The sequence below is a fragment of the Clarias gariepinus genome, chromosome 27 (genome assembly GCF_024256425.1).
Source record: "Clarias gariepinus isolate MV-2021 ecotype Netherlands chromosome 27, CGAR_prim_01v2, whole genome shotgun sequence".
In the NCBI taxonomy this organism is placed as follows: Eukaryota; Metazoa; Chordata; class Actinopteri; order Siluriformes; family Clariidae; genus Clarias; species Clarias gariepinus.
Window position 1 is genome coordinate 17,524,080 of NC_071126.1, and position 18,161 is coordinate 17,542,240.

The following is an 18,161-nucleotide window of genomic DNA, read 5'->3' on the forward strand; positions in this document are numbered from 1 at the left end:
TCTTTCAGACATGATTTTATTTATCTTCATTCATATGGGAATAACACATGGACAAATGTTACATGAAATATTTACATTGTTAAGGGGGAAACACTAATATTTATTTTTAATTGTATATATAATAATAAGATATATATTTTTATGAGAATTTTTTATGCTTTATAGAATAGAATAGAATAGAATAGAATAGAATAGAATAAGTAAAAAATGTATTTAGCTGGTGACCCATACTGTGGAGAAATAAGTCAGGAGGCTCTCTATTGCTGACCGATAGAAGTTGATCAGCAAGTGTTGAGGGAGGTAAACATGCCTTAACTTCCTGAGCAAGTAAAGCCTCCGTTGGACCTTTTTACCCTAATGGGAGATGTGTGTGGTCCAGTCGAGATGTGCACATCTAGGAGATCTCTAGCCTCTCTACCTCCTGCCTATGTGTGCAGACTCAGTGTGCTTGGTGCGCCTTGATTTCCCAAAATCCACCTTAATAGACTATATTATTATATAAACACAATTCTGCCTGATGCTGAACTTCTTGCCTGCGGATTATCTCATTACTGTCTGATATCAGTTCTACTATGGCATGTTATGGTAGCTCAAACCCATCCAAACCCATCATCCTCAACCCCTTACACTCACTAGTGAATTACTAATAAACTCATGGGTGGGAAGCCTCAATCATGCACATTCAATTCAATTCAATTTTATTTGTATAACGCTTTTAACAATTGACATTGTCGCAAAGCAGCTTTACACAATCAAAAGAATTATTTAAGTTTGTATGGAATGTGAATGTGTATGAATTAAAATGGTCAGATAGTCCCTGATGAGCAAGCCGAAGATGACGGCGACAGTGGCAAGGAAAAAATCCTTGAGATGGTAATAGGAAGAAACCTTGAGACAAACTATGTATAATGTGAATGTATATTTAATGCAGAGTGCAAGCAGGGACTCCGGCAGGACTAACTATGACAGCATAACTAAAAGGGAGAGCCAGATGGAAACACAGACATGAGGGCTCCCTGAGATGTAAAGCGACTAATCACTTCACTTCCAAGAGATTCCAGCAGTGGTCTTGTTTCTAGTTAATTTGGCTACGGTATTAAATAAAAATCTTGGATTATTTTTGTAATTTTCAATAAGAGTGGAAAGATACAATGATCTAGCATCACTTAAGGCTTTTTTATAGTTCAGGATGCTCTCCTTCCATGCTATTTGGAATACTAGCAATTTAGTTTGACGCCATTTACGTTCTAATTTCGAGCGGTCTGTTTTAAAGTGCGCGTGTGATCGGTATACCAAAATATAATTTTTCTTTTAACTGGAGCTACATTATCAAAGGTATAACGAATGTCGACTCTAAATATTCAGTCGCCTGATCGAGTTCTGTGGGGTCCGACGGTGATCCAATCAAAGTTAATAACTCTGGTAGATTATTGATAAAGCTCTGTGTGGTATTTGATGTGAATGTACGTTTAATATGGTAGCGCGGTGCTGTGTGTACATTATAACTACGACACACTTTAATCGAGATAAGATAGTGATCTGAGATAACTTCAGGCTGAGGAATCGTGAATATATTTCTTATACTTAATCCGAAGAATAATATTAAATCTAAAGTGTGACCTGCTTTATGAGTGGGTCCTACTACACACTGATTTACTCCTACTGAGTCCAGTGTGGACATGAATGCTCTACACACAGGGTCTTCCAGATTCTCAAAATAAATATTAAAAACTCCAGCAATTTAACACTTTGTCTACAGAATTGACCAGGTTTGAGAGGAAATCTGCAAATTCATAGAGAAATTCAGAGTACGGCCCTGGAGGTCTGTAAATGATAATTAGTGGGATCGACCGAGCTGACTTCATATTTGTTACTGACTTCACTTTTTATGGTAATATAGAAAACTTTAAATGCATTAAATTGAAGTCCGTGTTTTTCAACGATGGACAGATTATCATTGTAAAAAACTGCGACGCCTCCTCCTCTACCAGTTAGCCGAGGCTGGTGTATGTAGCTGTATCCAGGAGGCCTGGGTTCATTTAGAGCTTCATACTCTTTCTCTTTAATCCAGGTTTCTGTTAAACAGAGTAAATCAAACTCCTGATCTGTGATAGTTTCATTAACAATAACTGTTTTAGATGCGAGAGATCTAATATTTAACAGATCAGAGGTGCTGGCTGTGTATTCAGTGTGTTTTGAATTTTTTGTGTCTATATTAATTAAATTAATGTCTGCTCCCTGGCCTGGGCTCTGGATTGTCACCGATTATATAGGCATCTTCTGAGACTATAAGCTCTACTAAAAGGAACGAGAGCAGCACCTTCCCGAGTGGGATGGACACCGTCCCACCCTAACAGGCCAGCTTTGCCCTCAACAATCTTCCAATTGTCTATGAAGCCCACATTATTTTCTGAGCACCACCTGGAAATCCAGCAGTTCAGCGACTATAACCTGGTCATGAGGAGTAAAGGCTGGCTCGTGTAGTCCAATCCAATAGAAGAGCTAGTGTAGAACAAATTTGGGAAAAGGTTAATGCTGGCTGTGATAGAAAAGTGTCAGAACACACATTGCATCACTGCGTGATCTACTCAATATTAGGCAGGTGTTCATAATGGGATAGCTGATCAGTATATATATATATATAAATATATATATATATATATATATATATATATATATAAGCAGGTTCCGTTCCAAGAGCTCGTTTGCGAGTCCAATTTGTTTGTAAGTCCAACAGACATCGTCAAGGACGTGACAATGTATGCCAGACATGTGATCTAGCTTCCGCGATTGAAAGGCGAAAACACATGATCATATCTTCCAAAGTTCATTAATCAAAAGTTCATATGTAGGGGACTTTATATGGTGGGTGAAAATTGACTAGGCAACATTTAATGGATATAGAACCTGTAGTTCTATAACCTCAGTTATGATAAACACCATCTCTCCCCATTCTGGTCTAAGACCAGCATTTTCGAGACTGTGGGCTTGGACAGGAGGAGGTGTACAGGACAAAGCCTCGCACCCTGGAGGACTAGGAGACACGGATTCAGGAGGTTCTCAGCAATATCTCAAACCACTTCCTTCAGAAGGCTGTGCATTCCCTCACCAGCTGTTGAAAAGCCCAGTGCCTACGTTGAAATTTAAAGGTTTGCTTCTATTTTCCTGTTTAATAATGTACATGTACAATTTGTTTAGATAGATTTGTATTAGAAATATAATACGTAATAGAAAAAAATACCAATATACCAATTTTTAATGCCTATGTACTATACATTTATCCTAAATATATTCTATATTGTCTATATATACTTGTGCAGTTTTCATATAAGGAGCATTAGGTATAATTATTTTGCCAAACTAATTTTTGTTTAAAGACTTGGATTAAGTTAGTAATGATCAGGTGCTAGTTAAGAGAAACACTGAGCAGAAAGGATATTAATATTATAATAATTGCAAAGTGGGCGTGGTTTCGGCTCTTTCCAACAATGGGGAAATGTTTATGTATTTAAACCTGTCTTCTCCTTAGCATTGATTCTTAGGTTTTCGAATTAATATCGATCTAAAGGGTTTACTCTGAACATGAAAGGGATCTGAGGGTTTACTCTGAACATTTTTAACAGTATTAGTTCGGGAACTTGAACGCAGCTCTCTCGTGCGCGACGTTTTCTGGGTAACACCACGCACGTGAGGCGGAGATGAGGCTGAGCACGTGCGGCACGCCAGGTTTTCAGGTAATTTAATTTAATTAGGGTGAATAATAAAAATTGTAAGGATATGGTTTGAAATATCCTTAGTGATAATAAACTGTGTGAAAGGTGAAAGAGCTAAAGAGACGGATTTTTTTTGTAACTGAAAATAGCTAGGAAGCAAATTTTAAATAATAATAATAGTTAAAACCCCCTTTTTTTTTCAAGCTACAGTTTGATTCAACTCTAAGTAAAATTAAACCATTTGTGGTTCCTCAGTCGGTATTTTGTTTTCTTCAAATTATGCCATTTTATATCTGATAATATATGCATTCATAAATAAGTGGCAATAAACAGTCACTAATGTGGACAAATACTGCACTTTCAATCAGTTTTGTTAAATAATAATCAATTATTTAAAAAATTGAACATGAAAGCGTGTGTAATGGTGGAGTTTGGTTGGTGATTAGTATTTCATCCTTAGTATACTTTTAATACATATTTCTGTTGTTTCAAGCAATAATCAATAATCATATTAATAATCACCTCCTGAAACGATGATATCACGATATTATCACGATACCTAGGTGCCAATTCGATTAAAGTTGCAACTCTACTGTACAAGTATCGTGATTTTGTAAATATCCAGATTTGATATTACATTTCCCCCTGATTTCAAACTTTTAAACTGTAACTAAAAACAACACATTTTGAGTGGCGTCAGTGGAAAGCCTGTGTAATGAGTGGGTTTGAGACCCATTCGCGCCCACAGAGTTTGGAGAAAAAGGCATGATCTCCGCAATATTTGATAATGTAATGGCAGAAAAATTTGTTTCTGTTGCACCGCTCGGTAGAGAATGCTTTATATCTGAGGCTCATAGGCAAATTATCGGTCACGGCCAATCGTACTGAAAACCAGCCAATTTTGGTCACTGGTTGATCGAGAGTCGTGGTTCATAGCCAAATTGCCCCTATCTCTAGTAATTAAGTGTTAATCCATATTTTAGTATTAAATTCCTAAAACTTTAATATTCTGACAGTTCTTGGTATAAAATGTCTTTTTCCCCAAATAACTGTAGATGTGCAGTGTATATGATGTCACGCTCATAACGCTGATAAACAGCTGATGTATATTAAGGATATACAGGGGTTGGACAATGAGACTAAAACGCCTGGTTTGGTAGGGCCTCCTTTTTGCGGCCAATACAGCATCGATTCATCTTGGGAATGACAGATACAAGTCCTGCACAGTGGCCAGAGGGATTTTGAGCCATCCTTCTTGCAGAATAGTGGCCAGGTCACTATGTGATGCTGGTGGAGGAAAACGTTTCTTGACTCGCTCCTCCAAAACACCCCAAAGTAGCTCAATAATATTTCGATCTGGTGACTGTGCAGGCCATGGGAGATGTTCAACTTCACTTTTATGTTCATCAAACCACTCTGTCACCAGTCTTGCTGTGTGTATTGGTGCATTATCATTCTGATACACGGCACCGCCTTCAGGATACAATGTTTGAACTATTGGTTGCACATGGTCCTCCAAAATGGTTTGATAGTCCTTGGCAGCCCATCTACTGTAGCACAAGTATTGGGCCTAGGGAATGCCATGATATAGCAGCCCAAACCATCACTGATCCTCCCCCATTCTTTACTCTGGGCATGCAACAGTCTGGGTGCTACGCTTCTTTGGGCTTCTCCACTCGAATGTGGGAAAGACAGTGAAGGTGGACTCATCAGAGAGCAATACATGTTTCACATTGTCCACAGCCCAAGATTTTTGCTGATGGCACCATTGAAATCTATTGGCATTGGCACGAGTGACCAAAGGTTTAGCTATAGCTCCCCGGCAAGACGCGCACCAACAATTTGTCCTCTTTTAAACTGTTATGTCACCCATAATGTTGTTCATTGCAATATGTTAAGCAAATCTGTGTTATTACTCTGCTAATTAAACCTTAACACTTTGCTCTTACTGGTAGAATGTGCAGTCAAGGAAGATTGGCCACCAGGCTGGTCAAATTTAGCCATGAAACCTCCAAAACTAAATTGGACAGTGTTTAAATTTCATTGTCCAACCCCTTTATGTAAATACAGAGGAAAGGCTATTTTCTATTTTTATCTCTTAAAAAAAAAACAACAACTCTATTTCAGGTTTAAGAAAAAAACAAGAGGGTGTAATATTATTCCCAGCGATGCAGTTGAGAGTCCCTTCCCACAAGAACTGATCTGGATTATAGACCTTCAGGTGACTCTCTAGTAAATAAGCAATAAAAAAAGAAACATAACAGTACATGATGTAATACATCTGAGTTTACAAATTGGTTGTCTAAAGTCCACATTGCAGAAATTTGCCCATGTACTGATATCCAGGGTGTCTCAGCACATCTGAGTGGTGACCGGTGCAGAACTAAGAAAAGCCCAGTACAGTGGAGCCTCGGCGTACGAATTTAGCTCGGTCCGGAGGCCAGTTCTTAATTTTCCCATAAAAAATAATGTAGATGCCGATAATCTGTTCCTGCCACCCAAAATATTACCAATATTACACTATAGTAATATTTTTGCGAATAAAAACAATTAAAACATTAGAAAAAACATGTAAATGACGTAAAATATAAAGTATACATTAAACCGCACTTACAGTAACCTGTACTGGCTGCTTTTAAGTGATCATTTCATTCTTAATTTTCACTGAAAGCGGCTCCCTTTTCTTCTTGTTATCGTCCTCTTTTCTTTGGACCCATGGTGCTTTGTCTTTGGTACGTCTTGCACAAAATGCAAAAAACAACCCACCAACAAAATTTGTAAAATCTGTAAACTTCGTTACGCGCAACCAAGCCAGTGTTTGGTTCTCTTTGTTTGCTCGTATGCTCAAAATACTTCATGTGTTGATGCTAAATTCTTGCAAGATTTTAATTCTTAAGGTGAAAATTTGTCAGGGAGGGCATTTACATGCCGAGGTTCCATATGTAATCATTTTTCTCTGTAAGCTATATCACATGAGAGTTTCCACTTGTTCCTACTGCCTTAGTTTCACAAACACCGTTTATTATCAACAGATTATGACATGCTTTCTTTATTTAACTGGTTATTTTGTTCCACCAACACGTATCTTTCTGCGACTGGCAGATCTATCAGAATATCAGCTATGTTAATGTCTGAGTTCCAGGTTTAAATCCAAAAATAATGACAAATCCAGTGCGATATCTACAGTGTACAATCGCAAGTTAGCCTTGTGTTAGAAGGTAGTTAGCTTTGTAGTTTGCTTTAGGAGTGAATAAAACAAAAGTTCTCAAAGGTATGTATTTATAAGCAATTCATGATGACTTAGAAACAGTTAAGACTTGTTAAATATGGCATAACATTATCAGATGTGTGTTTTTGCTGAAAGTGCTTCTGTGACTGGGTGTGAATGTAGGTTTTGTCAGGCAGCTGCTCTCTCCTCAGTACCATACAGATGTGTATATACATTCCCCCATGCTGCAACCGACAGTTAGTGTAGTTAACCATGGTTGAACACATGGGATGCTGAGTGAGGCATATAGGCAAACATCCCAATGGGTCAGGGTCGCCATAACAATCTCCAAATAGACCACTCACTCACTCACTCACTCATCTTCCATACCGCTTTATCCTGTAATTAGGGTTGCGAGGACCTGGAGGACCTGGACAGGGTGCCAGTCCATCGTAGGGCACACACATACACACACTCGCACACTATGGGCAGTTAGGGAAGGCCAAAAAGCCTAACCTGCATATCTTTGTGGGAGGATTCCGGAGTACTTGGGGGAAACCCACCAAGCACGGGGAGAACATGCAAACTCCATGCACACAGAGACGGGAATCGAACCTGCAAATAGACTACAAGACAAACAATTTATTAATAAATAAAACACGTTTTTACAGTATTTGCGAAATAGTAAAAATATGCTTTGCAATGTTAAACGTATATTGCCTTATTGTATTTTTAATTCAGAGTGGGCTGGGTCCAGTTTGACTTTGAGAAACCCTGCTCTAAACTACAGTATTTACACATATACAGTATGATGAAACAGTAAGTTTTCTTCATATGGTAGAAGGAAACTATTTGTCAAACCTGGATGTTTGTAAAATCATGATGCTTGTAGTATCACAATATTTATATATGATATTTTTAACCTTGCGCTAAAATACAGGAGCTGGATCTTATTCTGTACCACTTAAGTTTTTCTTTTTTTCTTTTCTTGCTAAACATGGCATTGATTTTTTGCATTGATCATTATGTAAATTGCTATGTATTAATTGCTGTGTGATTGTTCTTTAAGCTCAATGGAGGACTCAACGCTTCCTGCTTCATGTGCCCTCTGGCCAGTGGACCTGATGTTAACACACACTGACTGCAGTCCTGAAAACACGTTGGTCCACTTTCAAGGCCAATACGCTTCGATCTGTGAGCTGGACTACAAAATTCTCCATGTGGAAATTCAGAATGTCCCCAAAACCACTGTACCTGTGGAAGTTGGAGACTCTTGCTTGGTGGAAGACTTGCTGTCCAGTAGCTGGTATAGAGGACGGGTTCAGAACCGATCGGAAAATTTGTTCGATGTGTTCCTGCTGGATCATGGCAACATTCTGACCGTTGATCACAGCAATTTGTCTACAATTTCTGATTCCTTACTCATGCTCCCACCAAAGATTGTCTGTGGGTTCATTGCTAATGTGCTCCCAATTCAGGAATGCTGGGACGAACTATCACAGGCGTATTTCTCTTCTTTGATAGGCAGACATGTCAATGGATATATCCATGGTCTTCTGCCATACAAAGTTCTTATTCTGGAAATGCCAGAAATAACCAAAGATTTGTTAAGACTGAGTTTAGGCAGACATGTGGATACAGACACTTTTTTGCTCTTGGTGGAACTGGTGGTAGAAGCGCCAATTCAACAAAGTTACGAATCTGTGCCAGATTTGCTCATTGAAAAGCAAATTGCAGAAGAGATTGCCTTTAAATCCTCTAATTTACGTAGCTACGAAAACGTCCTTTACCTCAGCAGCTCTAAGTTGATTGTCGGACAGAAGGAAAGAGTAAGAATAGCTGCTGCCGTGCAGCCTGGGTTATTTTATTGCCAGTTATCCTCTGCTGCAAATGACCTGAAAGAGATGTCAGAAAAATTGGCAGTTATATGTGAGTCGAGGAATGCTAATATCAAAGATAAGCCAGGCGAACGTCTGGGCCTACTATGTGCGATAAAAGGCAAAGACGAGAAATGGCACAGAGGTTTAGTCCAGTGCCTCCCTGTTAACTCTCAAGTTCGTGTTGTTTTTGTCGACTATGGGTATTGTGAATCTGTAAAAGTTGAAAACATCTTTCAGTTACCATCAGATTTTCTTCTAACACCCATCATGACTTTCCCGTGTTCTCTTTCTTGTTTGGGCGACAAAGACAAAGACACAGTGAACCAGCAACTGGTGCTTCTCAGAGGAGGGTTACTGGGTAAGGAGCTTGTGATTACAGTAGATAACGTAAGCAAAGAAAAGAATGTCTGTTCAGTCACGCTTAGCAACATCGCAGAATATGCACTTATCAAAACAGTACAGTCCAAAGAAGTTGATAAAATGGCAGGCAATGAGCGCCAATTGGGTTACATCCCAACTGAGGCCACAAAGGACAGAATCTCGAAGAATTTGGTTGCTTTTGAAGACATACAGGACGGCTCAGTGTTTGAGGGGTATGTCGAGCATGTTCAGAATCCTCAAGATTTCTGGGTGAGGACAACCAAGTCGAATTATCGATTTGAGGCCATGATGAATAAACTGACTGACTGTTTTAGTAGATTACAACTGAATGAGGAAATCCTTCAGGATCCAGTGCCTGGTCAACTCTGTTGTGCCATGTACGAAAAAGACATGCATTACTACCGAGCTGTTGTGGTGGATAATTTTGAACATGAAGTTGAGGTGTTTTTTATTGACTTCGGAAACACGGAAAAGGTGCCAAGCACGCTGATAAAGAAAATGCCCACCAAATTAACTGTAGAGCCAGAGTTTGCTCTTAATTGTTCCTTAGCTCATGTTATTCCACTGGAGGACGTCTGGACAGCCACAGCAACAGACTTCTTCAGGAAAGTCACTTCAAATAAAGCACTACTGTGTCATGTCATTTATAGAAGGGGTGATGTGCTCGTTGTGGAGTTGTATGATAAAAGGTTTGAAGAAAGTCATAGTATTACGACACTTTTGACAAGTGCAAAAATGGCAGATTACTGGGCATACAGGGCTTCTGAGCTCCCTGTAGGAAAGGATCACAAAACATGCAAGAAGGTTGTGAGAAGCCAGTTTGCTGAGAAAAAAAGGTCACAGAAACTAACTAACAAGGAGCCAAGGCAAGAGATCAAACAAACCACAGACAAACAAGTCCACAATGAGACACCAAAATATTCTACTGTAGACAGTATCAAAAGTCAGACTTTTAAGCCAGGGGCTGTGGTCAATGTCTGCTGTTCACATGTCGGTTCCCCAGCAGATTTCTGGTGTCAGAACAAGGAAAACAAGCAAGACTTGGACAGATTAATGAGAAGACTACAAACGTTTTACCAGACCAATGTCTCTGTAGTACGGCCCCAGAGTGTGTGTTGTGCTGTCCGGTTTCAGCTGGATAAAAAGTGGTACAGGGGATGCATTCTGAAACAAACTGGTATAAACGTTAAGGTGATTCTAGTTGACTATGGCATGGTCGTGCAAGAAAAGCTGCAGAACCTTCAAATGCTAAATCCTGAGTTCCTTGAGCTTGAAGCGCAAGCATTCAGATGTAGCTTATGTAACCTAATTGGCCCAGTTGAAGGAGCAGTGTGGTCTGACAATGCAAGAACATTGTTAAAACATTTTACTTCTGAAAATTTATGGAATCTGAAATGCAAAATTTACTCCCAGGTCTTTATTGCAAATCAAGGCCTTTGCAATATGGTTGACTTGTACATACCTAGTCAACAAGCCTCCGCATATCTTGTTGAAAAGGGTGTTGCCAAGGAAATACAGCATCCCTATGAGCTACTTCCGTCTGTCTATCCATGCTCTTTTGTGTATTCTTCTTTTGACATTAGCATTGGAAGTGAGGAGTTGGTGTTCCCCACTCAAGTTGTCAGTCCATGGGAAATCTATTTCCAGCTAGACAGAAATACTGAAATAATTGAGCAACTTATGGACAGAGTTATGAAGGAAAGCCAAGCGTTATTGAGTCTGGCACATCCTGATAAAACTGGTAGCGTTTGCCTGGCCAAATATTCTGAAGATGGGAAGTGGTACAGATCATTTGTCTGGCCTGCTCAGTCCAGTCAACATTTTAATGTAATTTTTGTTGACTATGGAAGCAAGCAGGTTGCTGAGAAAAATAATTTGCTGCCCATCCCCAGAAAGGCAGCTGATTTGCTTTTGACACCCATGCAAGCTTTAAGGTGTAGTCTTTCAGGTATTCCTGAGGAAGAACATTTGCCTGAAGTTAATAGATGGCTCGAGAAGGCCACACTCAACAAGGAACTTCGAGCAAAGTTCGTATCAACAAACAGCAGTGGTCATTTTGTTTGTGACCTTTTTGATGGTGACATTCATATTAACGAGAAAGTAAAAGTAATGATTGCAATTCATCGAGTAAAAGATATATCTGTCAGGAAACCTATCAGTGATGGCCATAAAGACTTTATGATTGTATCTTCTGTGGGCAACAAATTGAATATTAGAAGGAAAAATCACGTGAGATCTCTGGTCAAACCACAGAGGACACCAGGGCATTGTAAAGTCATCCAGGGCATTGTACAGTCATGTCAAAGCAAATCATCCAAATTAAAATGTCCACAAAAATCTCACAATCTTAAAGGATGTTCTGAAAATAATGGCCAGACCAAAGAGAATCCCAGTCTAAAGATCATGAAAGTAGATTGCACCATTCCAAGCACTTCTAACATGCACTCTTCTAATGTTTTGCCGAACGTTAGTGATCTACCAGCCGTCAAAATTGCTCCAGGTTTCAAAAGCGTGGGATTCATTTCTCACTGTGATTTTGGTGACAGCTTCTTCATCCAAATGCAAATGGATGAACAAAATATTCTTAAAATGAGGGAGGAACTAAACAGCACCCCATTTACAGAAAGTTTGCAGTGTGTTACATCAAATGTAAAAGAAGGGGATCTGGTTGCTGCGAGGTATGACGAGGACTTGGCCTTATATCGTGCTGCTGTCAATAGTGTCGCATCCAGTAGTCACCTGACAGTTGAATTTATTGACTATGGTAACAGAGAAACTGTTGACAAGATGAAAATTCACCCCTTAGCAAGCAAGTTCCTGAGTGTGCCAAGATTAAGCATCCATTGCAAACTTTCAAATTTATACAATTCGGGGGATGTTAAGTCTTTTCCAAGTGACGCTAAAGACAAACCCCTGGTGGTGGAGTTTTTACAGAATCTTGGGTATGCATGGGAAGTAAGCGTTCAGCAATTTCAGTCGAAAGAATTAGTTCCTGCTGAAGGATCTAACAAAACGGAGGACAAGGTTTCAGGTTCAGACCAAGCGAAGCAAAGCCAAGAGCTATATGGAGCAGTATATGATTGTGACACCTCCCTTCCAAGTATTGGTGAGGACGTACTTGAAGCAGTATCAGCCAGCATTGAAGAAAAAACCACAGTGCTTGAATCGGTTCTTAAAGAAGAAACCACAGTGCTTGAATCTGTTCAAGAGAAAACCTTGGACAAAGTGCAGGCCACAAGGGCGACCGATTGCATCCAACATCATCCAACTTCTACAGTTGTGACCATTCCCCCAGAAATGCCAGTGAACAAGGAAGACGAGATACAACGTCTATCTCTTGCACCAGTTAAAAGAGACCATGAATACTCAGGATTTGCAGCAGCAATCACCACGCCTGGGGAATTTTGCATTGTATTTGACGACCTACTTTTTATCATGCATGCTCTCTCAATTTTTCTTGAAGACCTACCAGAAGACTTGGCTCCAGTGCCAGAGGCTCACCTGATCCCTGGGACCGGCTGCCTGGTAAAGTCTGATCAGATGAAAAAATGGTGTAGAGCAGAGATAATACAATGTGACAACGAATCAGTAATCATTAATCTGGTCGATTATGGGCATTATCTTCATATGGCAAGCCAAGATGTCTGCAACCTCAAAATGCTTACTGTTGAGCTTGCTAGCCTTCCGAAGATCACTTACCCTTGCATGTTAAGAGGAATAAAGCCGGCTGATGAGCTGCAATGGTCTGACCGTGCTGCTATGTTCTTCCAGCAGTGTCTGTATCAAAAAGCCCTTCAGATACACTTTAGAGAGTATGTTTCAGAGGCACAGTGGGAGGTTGATATTGTTACGTCCAACAGAAATGTCGCTAAAGAGTTGGTCGATGCTGGTTATGCACACTACATAGACAATTTGCTTGGAATACGGTTTCAGCTAAGGCTAGGCCGTAAAAGTGAAATCAAGTCCAACTCTTTAGAGGGCAAACATGAGCAAACACAAGCGAAGATGGAGAGAACGGAAGATGCGTCATCAAGTCGTAGTGGTGGTGATGAAATTTGTGAAGGCTGTAGTACAGAAGGAGAGAGAGAAGACTCCTCGAGCGGAAGCTCTGACAAACAAGAATTAAGAAAGTAAAACGAGGACTACAGTCTAGCCAGGGTAAGAACCTTTATATTATCTTATGATATTTCTGTAAACAGAAATACATGCTTATGAGTGTGCAATTAAATTCGCGGGGACAGCTAGTTTTTTAAATATTTGTAGTATATGATGAAGCGTACTGTTGCAAGCCTTTCTCGAGCTTCCTAGAGGTGGCTGGCTCTTGCAGACATCAATCATAAAATACTGCCTTTTCAAAATGAGTGAAGAACTAAAAACGCTCATGTTGTGCTATGAAAAACGTGAAATCATTTAAAAGAGGCCCTTATCAAAAAGACTTAAAGATGTGCTTCATAGTTCTTATCAGAAAGCAAATCCTCATGCGAGTTAACTACATCTTGATTTAAGGAGTCCATTAAGCCAAAGAGTTGAATATAAATAAATAATTAAATGTTTGTGTGGGTGTGAACTCCCCCACAGTTTAAGGTGAACTCCATCCATTAAAAGGAGTGAGGTTTGAGAACTTGAGGAGATGAGAGAACTCGTTGACTTGCAGCTGTTTTTGAAAGGAGTTTGAACTTGAGCTTTTTATGACCTTCCAAGTTCTGGTTTTAAAACGGGGCACTACACATGAACTGTCCTTGTGGATGTAATGGGAGAAGCTTAATGCCACTAGATCAGCCAAGCTGTCAACAGTCTTCATTTTCTGCCTTTCAGCAGCTCATAACTCTTCTATGCCTTTAATGACGTTAGACTCATTGGATCTCAATGTCACCATGTTATGATCACGTGACCTCCATCATGTGGCATCATTGAAATCACACCATCTGTTGACCCAGTTCTAGGCAACCATTTTACCCGTCCTGGCTCACATCGCTAATCTTACACATTAATACAGAGTTCTCCTTTAGGACTTCGGAAGGGTGAGACCTTTCCAGTCCACAGAGGACGTTCAGTTCCTGGTCTTATCGAAATAGGAACTCATTAGTGGCATGTTCGTCTTTGGGTGCCATCTGACTCATGCTCTTCTTAGTGCATGAAAGTTCTCCAACATGACACCATTGCTTCGATTGCTTGTCTGTCTCCATAAAATTGTCTTCAGATTTAAACCAAACCAAAAATGCACCAGCATTCACCTAGGTTTAGGCGCTTGTTGCAGCTTACTTTGCAAAACGATTCCCTCCAAACTCTCCAATCCTTTAAGACATTAAGAAGCCCTTAAGAAGCTTGCTGGTAATTGATACTTAATTGCTTTAGGTATTCAGACTAAGATTAAAGACGATTTTAATAAAAAAAATAAAAAAAAATTAACTAATAATAATGCCCAATTGCGTGTTCTGGTTTAAAGTTCTATCCTCATAGTGTATGACTTGGTGTTATTGTTAACTACGGGTCTTTTAACCTAACCTTGAGGATATATATTTTTTTTATAGAAACTACAAACCACATCTGTAAGGTAATTATTTTGTAGTGGATTAATAATTGTTTAGGTGTGAATCAATTCCGAATGGAAAATTTACCCAATAATGAATTCAATGTCCAACAAAATAGTCATTAATTTATCTACTCAATGGAGTCATACAGCTCTGGTTATAGAGGGACATAATTTAGGTTCATTTAAAATGAGTGTTACCGTGGCATGTCACATGGATTTAATTAAAATAAAAATGTTTGACACACAATGTTGTCCTTTCCAGACAAATTAGAGCTCATTTAGGGCATGTTGAGGACAGACAGAGGTGCGAGTGCGACCTGCGAGATGGCCCTACAAACAAAAGTCACATGACCATGTGATGGAGCTGCACAAGCTCTATAGCAGCTATAAATATATTACTCCTCGTCAAAGTGTCCGCCCCAGAAGTCTCCCTAAACCTTTTACAAAGTCATGATTTTATTCACATCTATAACATTTACTCCACAGGTCTGCAGTGAAGTCAGCAGAGGAACGTTGCTCCGTGTCCCGAAACAAAAGTTTATGCAGAAATAATGTTTTGATTATTTTATTGCTTGATTACTTGTTTAGTTTTGTTTTAAATGTTAATCTTGTTCAAAATGTTTAGTTAATCAGAAATTTCAGTCAGTGTATATATATATATATATATATATATATATATTTTTTTTTTTTTTCTCTCTTACAATTTCTCTTACAATTTTTTTTGTGTCTTAAATGTTTTAAAAACTGATTAAAGAAAAAGATTATTTTTGCTAATGAATTAAAACAAAAAATGTTCATTTGTGTTTAACATAATTATTGTTTAAAAGCAGATTTTACTTTTATTTCTTCTACGGTGCTGGTCGTCTGTAGTGCTTCTTTTATTTAATTTATATTTAATTTAATTTTTTCCACTTTGCATATCTGTTTCATTGTGTTTAGTTCAAAATTTGTTTAAAAGTGTTCAGGAATTCAGATGTTAATGTTGGTTTTTGAAATAGGCTTTTGTCCTTTAAATGTTTACAAATAATAAAAAAAACACATTATGCATGTTTTTTTGTCTAAGGTTTTGTTTTATTTTTGACAAAAATGTAAGAATAGAAACGTCTTGTGGTTGGAACAACTGCTCAGTGGAACTAATAAACTGAACTAAAAGTAGAATAGAAAAATAATTAAAATATGGGAAATTATGTGGGGAATACAAGCTGGAAAAGAAAGTTTGGAAAACATTTTTCTGAAAAACGAATGAAGTGTGCTTTTATAGAGAGAGAATAATGAAATTAACTACACATAAAAGGTTATTGTCAGAAGTGGGATTCGAACCCACGCCTCCAGGGGAGACTGCGACCTGAACGCAGCGCCTTAGACCGCTCGGCCATCCTGACATGAAATAGAGACTGAGCATTAGGTTAATTAAAGACAACGCCACAACTTTATTATTTAAAGTTGATTTAACTTAAATAAGTTATTTTGACTAGAGATCGCTCCTAAAATAATAATCATGCGATAATTTTACCTGGTGTACAACTTAACTTCGAAAACATGGGACAGGTGTAGTACAGTAACATGTCCACAAGATGGCAGGATACAGCTATAAACTTTATAAGTTAATAGCAATTAGTTGAATTCTAAACTTTTATAAGTAAAGAGTTAAAGATATATATATATATATATATATATATATATATATATATATATATATATATATATATAGGTCTAAATTAAATGTTTGTGTAATTTCACATGTTTCATATTTTTTATTTTACTGTTTTAAATTGAATATGTCCTGTTTGATGTTACTAGGTGTTTGAAGAGTGTATTAAAAATAAAATAATAATGATAAAAGTAATATGAGGTGATATCAAAAAGGTTTCGATATTATCTATGTTTACAAGTTTTTTCCTCCCTCAGACGCCTTAAAATCTGGCAGTAGAATTTGCTATTGACAGTCGGGCCCCTGGGGACGAATTCTCGATGCACAATGCCACTAATGGCAATCACACGTGAGGATTGTCTGGACGGTTCCGTATGACACACCCGCAATGGCAGCTATGTTGTGGATTCTTCAGCAATCATCATGCATGAGTTGCCAAATGGTTTCGACATTTTTGGGGGTTGAAGGTGTTCGCATGGTCTCCCCGTGCTTGGTGGATTTTTTCTGCGTACTCCGGTTTCCTCCCACAGTCCAAAGACACGCAGAAAAGGTTTATTGGCCTGTCCAGGGTGTACCCCACCTCGTGCCCTAAGTCTCCTGGGATAGACTCCAGGCCCCACATGACTCTGTATACAGGATAAAGTGGTATAGAATATTAATGTGTGAATAAATGAATGACTTAATAGTAATTAATAACAATAATTACCATGATTGTTTTTGTTGTTGTTGTTCATAAATTGAAAAGAAAAGAAATCAAGATGGGGTAAAAAAAAAAAAAAGTGTAAGAGAAAGAAAACAATGAGAGGAAACAAATAAATAGGCAAATAAAAATATATCTGGGGGGAAAAAGAAAAAAGACAGGAGTGTGATTAAATTAAAAAAACACAAAAAACAAAGGTAATTCAAGAGGGCAGATCACACACTGGAAGGTCGATCACATGTGGCCTATTAAAACTTTTTAAATCTCATCTTAGTTCATGTGAAATAGTGACTACATTCGTCAAACTAACCATTGGAGGTGTTCTCATCATTAATAGAAAATGTAACAATAAACATTTACATCAAACCATTCATAATTTAAACAAGTACATTTTATTTGCCGTTAACAATTGATAACTTAAATTGAAAAAAAAGGCACATTTTATACAAATATTCTATTTCTATCAAGGTCAATGGCGTTCACTGTAAAATATTACATTCTACTTATCCTGTTAATTCCAAAATTGTAAAATATGTGAATGTATCTCTCATCTTTTTTTATTATTATTTTTAGTTTCTTTTCTTCTTTTTTTTACTTGTGGAGTGGTTCAAGCTTAGGGCAGCAACTTGGACACCATACTTTAAATTTTATTCATGAATCTTATAATTTTACATTAAAGGACATTTTTTCCATCACGGTAATAAATCATTTAATTATATTGTCAACTTCTATTTTTTAATGGCAAAGCTCTACATTAATAAATGATCTCCTAAATTATTACCCTTTCCCCTGTGAAATATAAAACCATTTAAACTTTTTAAATTCAATAGAAAAATCATAAGTCTTATCTGCTATTGTCTCCGCATTCTGATTTAATCAGTGACACTGATTTATTTATTTATTCATTAATTTTTAGATATTTAGTTTTATTTGTTAGTTTAATCTACTGTGATTATTTATTTGCATTTTTTTAAGTTTAATACAGTTAGCTTATATTGTATCTTTTCTTTTTTTTATTCAATATTTTAAACCTGAATCCTGTACTTTTTAAACTTTTTATTTTGTAATTGTAGTTTTTTATATATATATATATAT

At 37.9% G+C, this 18,161-nt stretch overlaps 1 protein-coding gene and 1 non-coding gene across 2 annotated transcripts; one reads left to right on the forward strand and one right to left on the reverse strand.

Moving 5' to 3' along the window:
- The first annotated feature begins 7,994 nt into the window (after positions 1-7,994).
- tdrd15 (tudor domain containing 15) lies at positions 7,995-15,356 on the forward strand. The gene is made up of 2 exons (XM_053489234.1): positions 7,995-13,340; positions 15,202-15,356. Exon 1 carries the CDS (start codon positions 7,995-7,997, stop codon positions 13,314-13,316), a length of 5,322 nt encoding a protein of 1,773 aa, XP_053345209.1. The 3' UTR covers positions 13,317-13,340; positions 15,202-15,356.
- A 658-nt stretch (positions 15,357-16,014) lies between these two features.
- Positions 16,015-16,097, reverse strand: trnal-cag (transfer RNA leucine (anticodon CAG)). The gene has a single exon. It is a non-coding gene; the product is annotated as a tRNA-Leu (tRNA).
- Between the last annotated feature and the right edge of the window lie 2,064 nt (positions 16,098-18,161).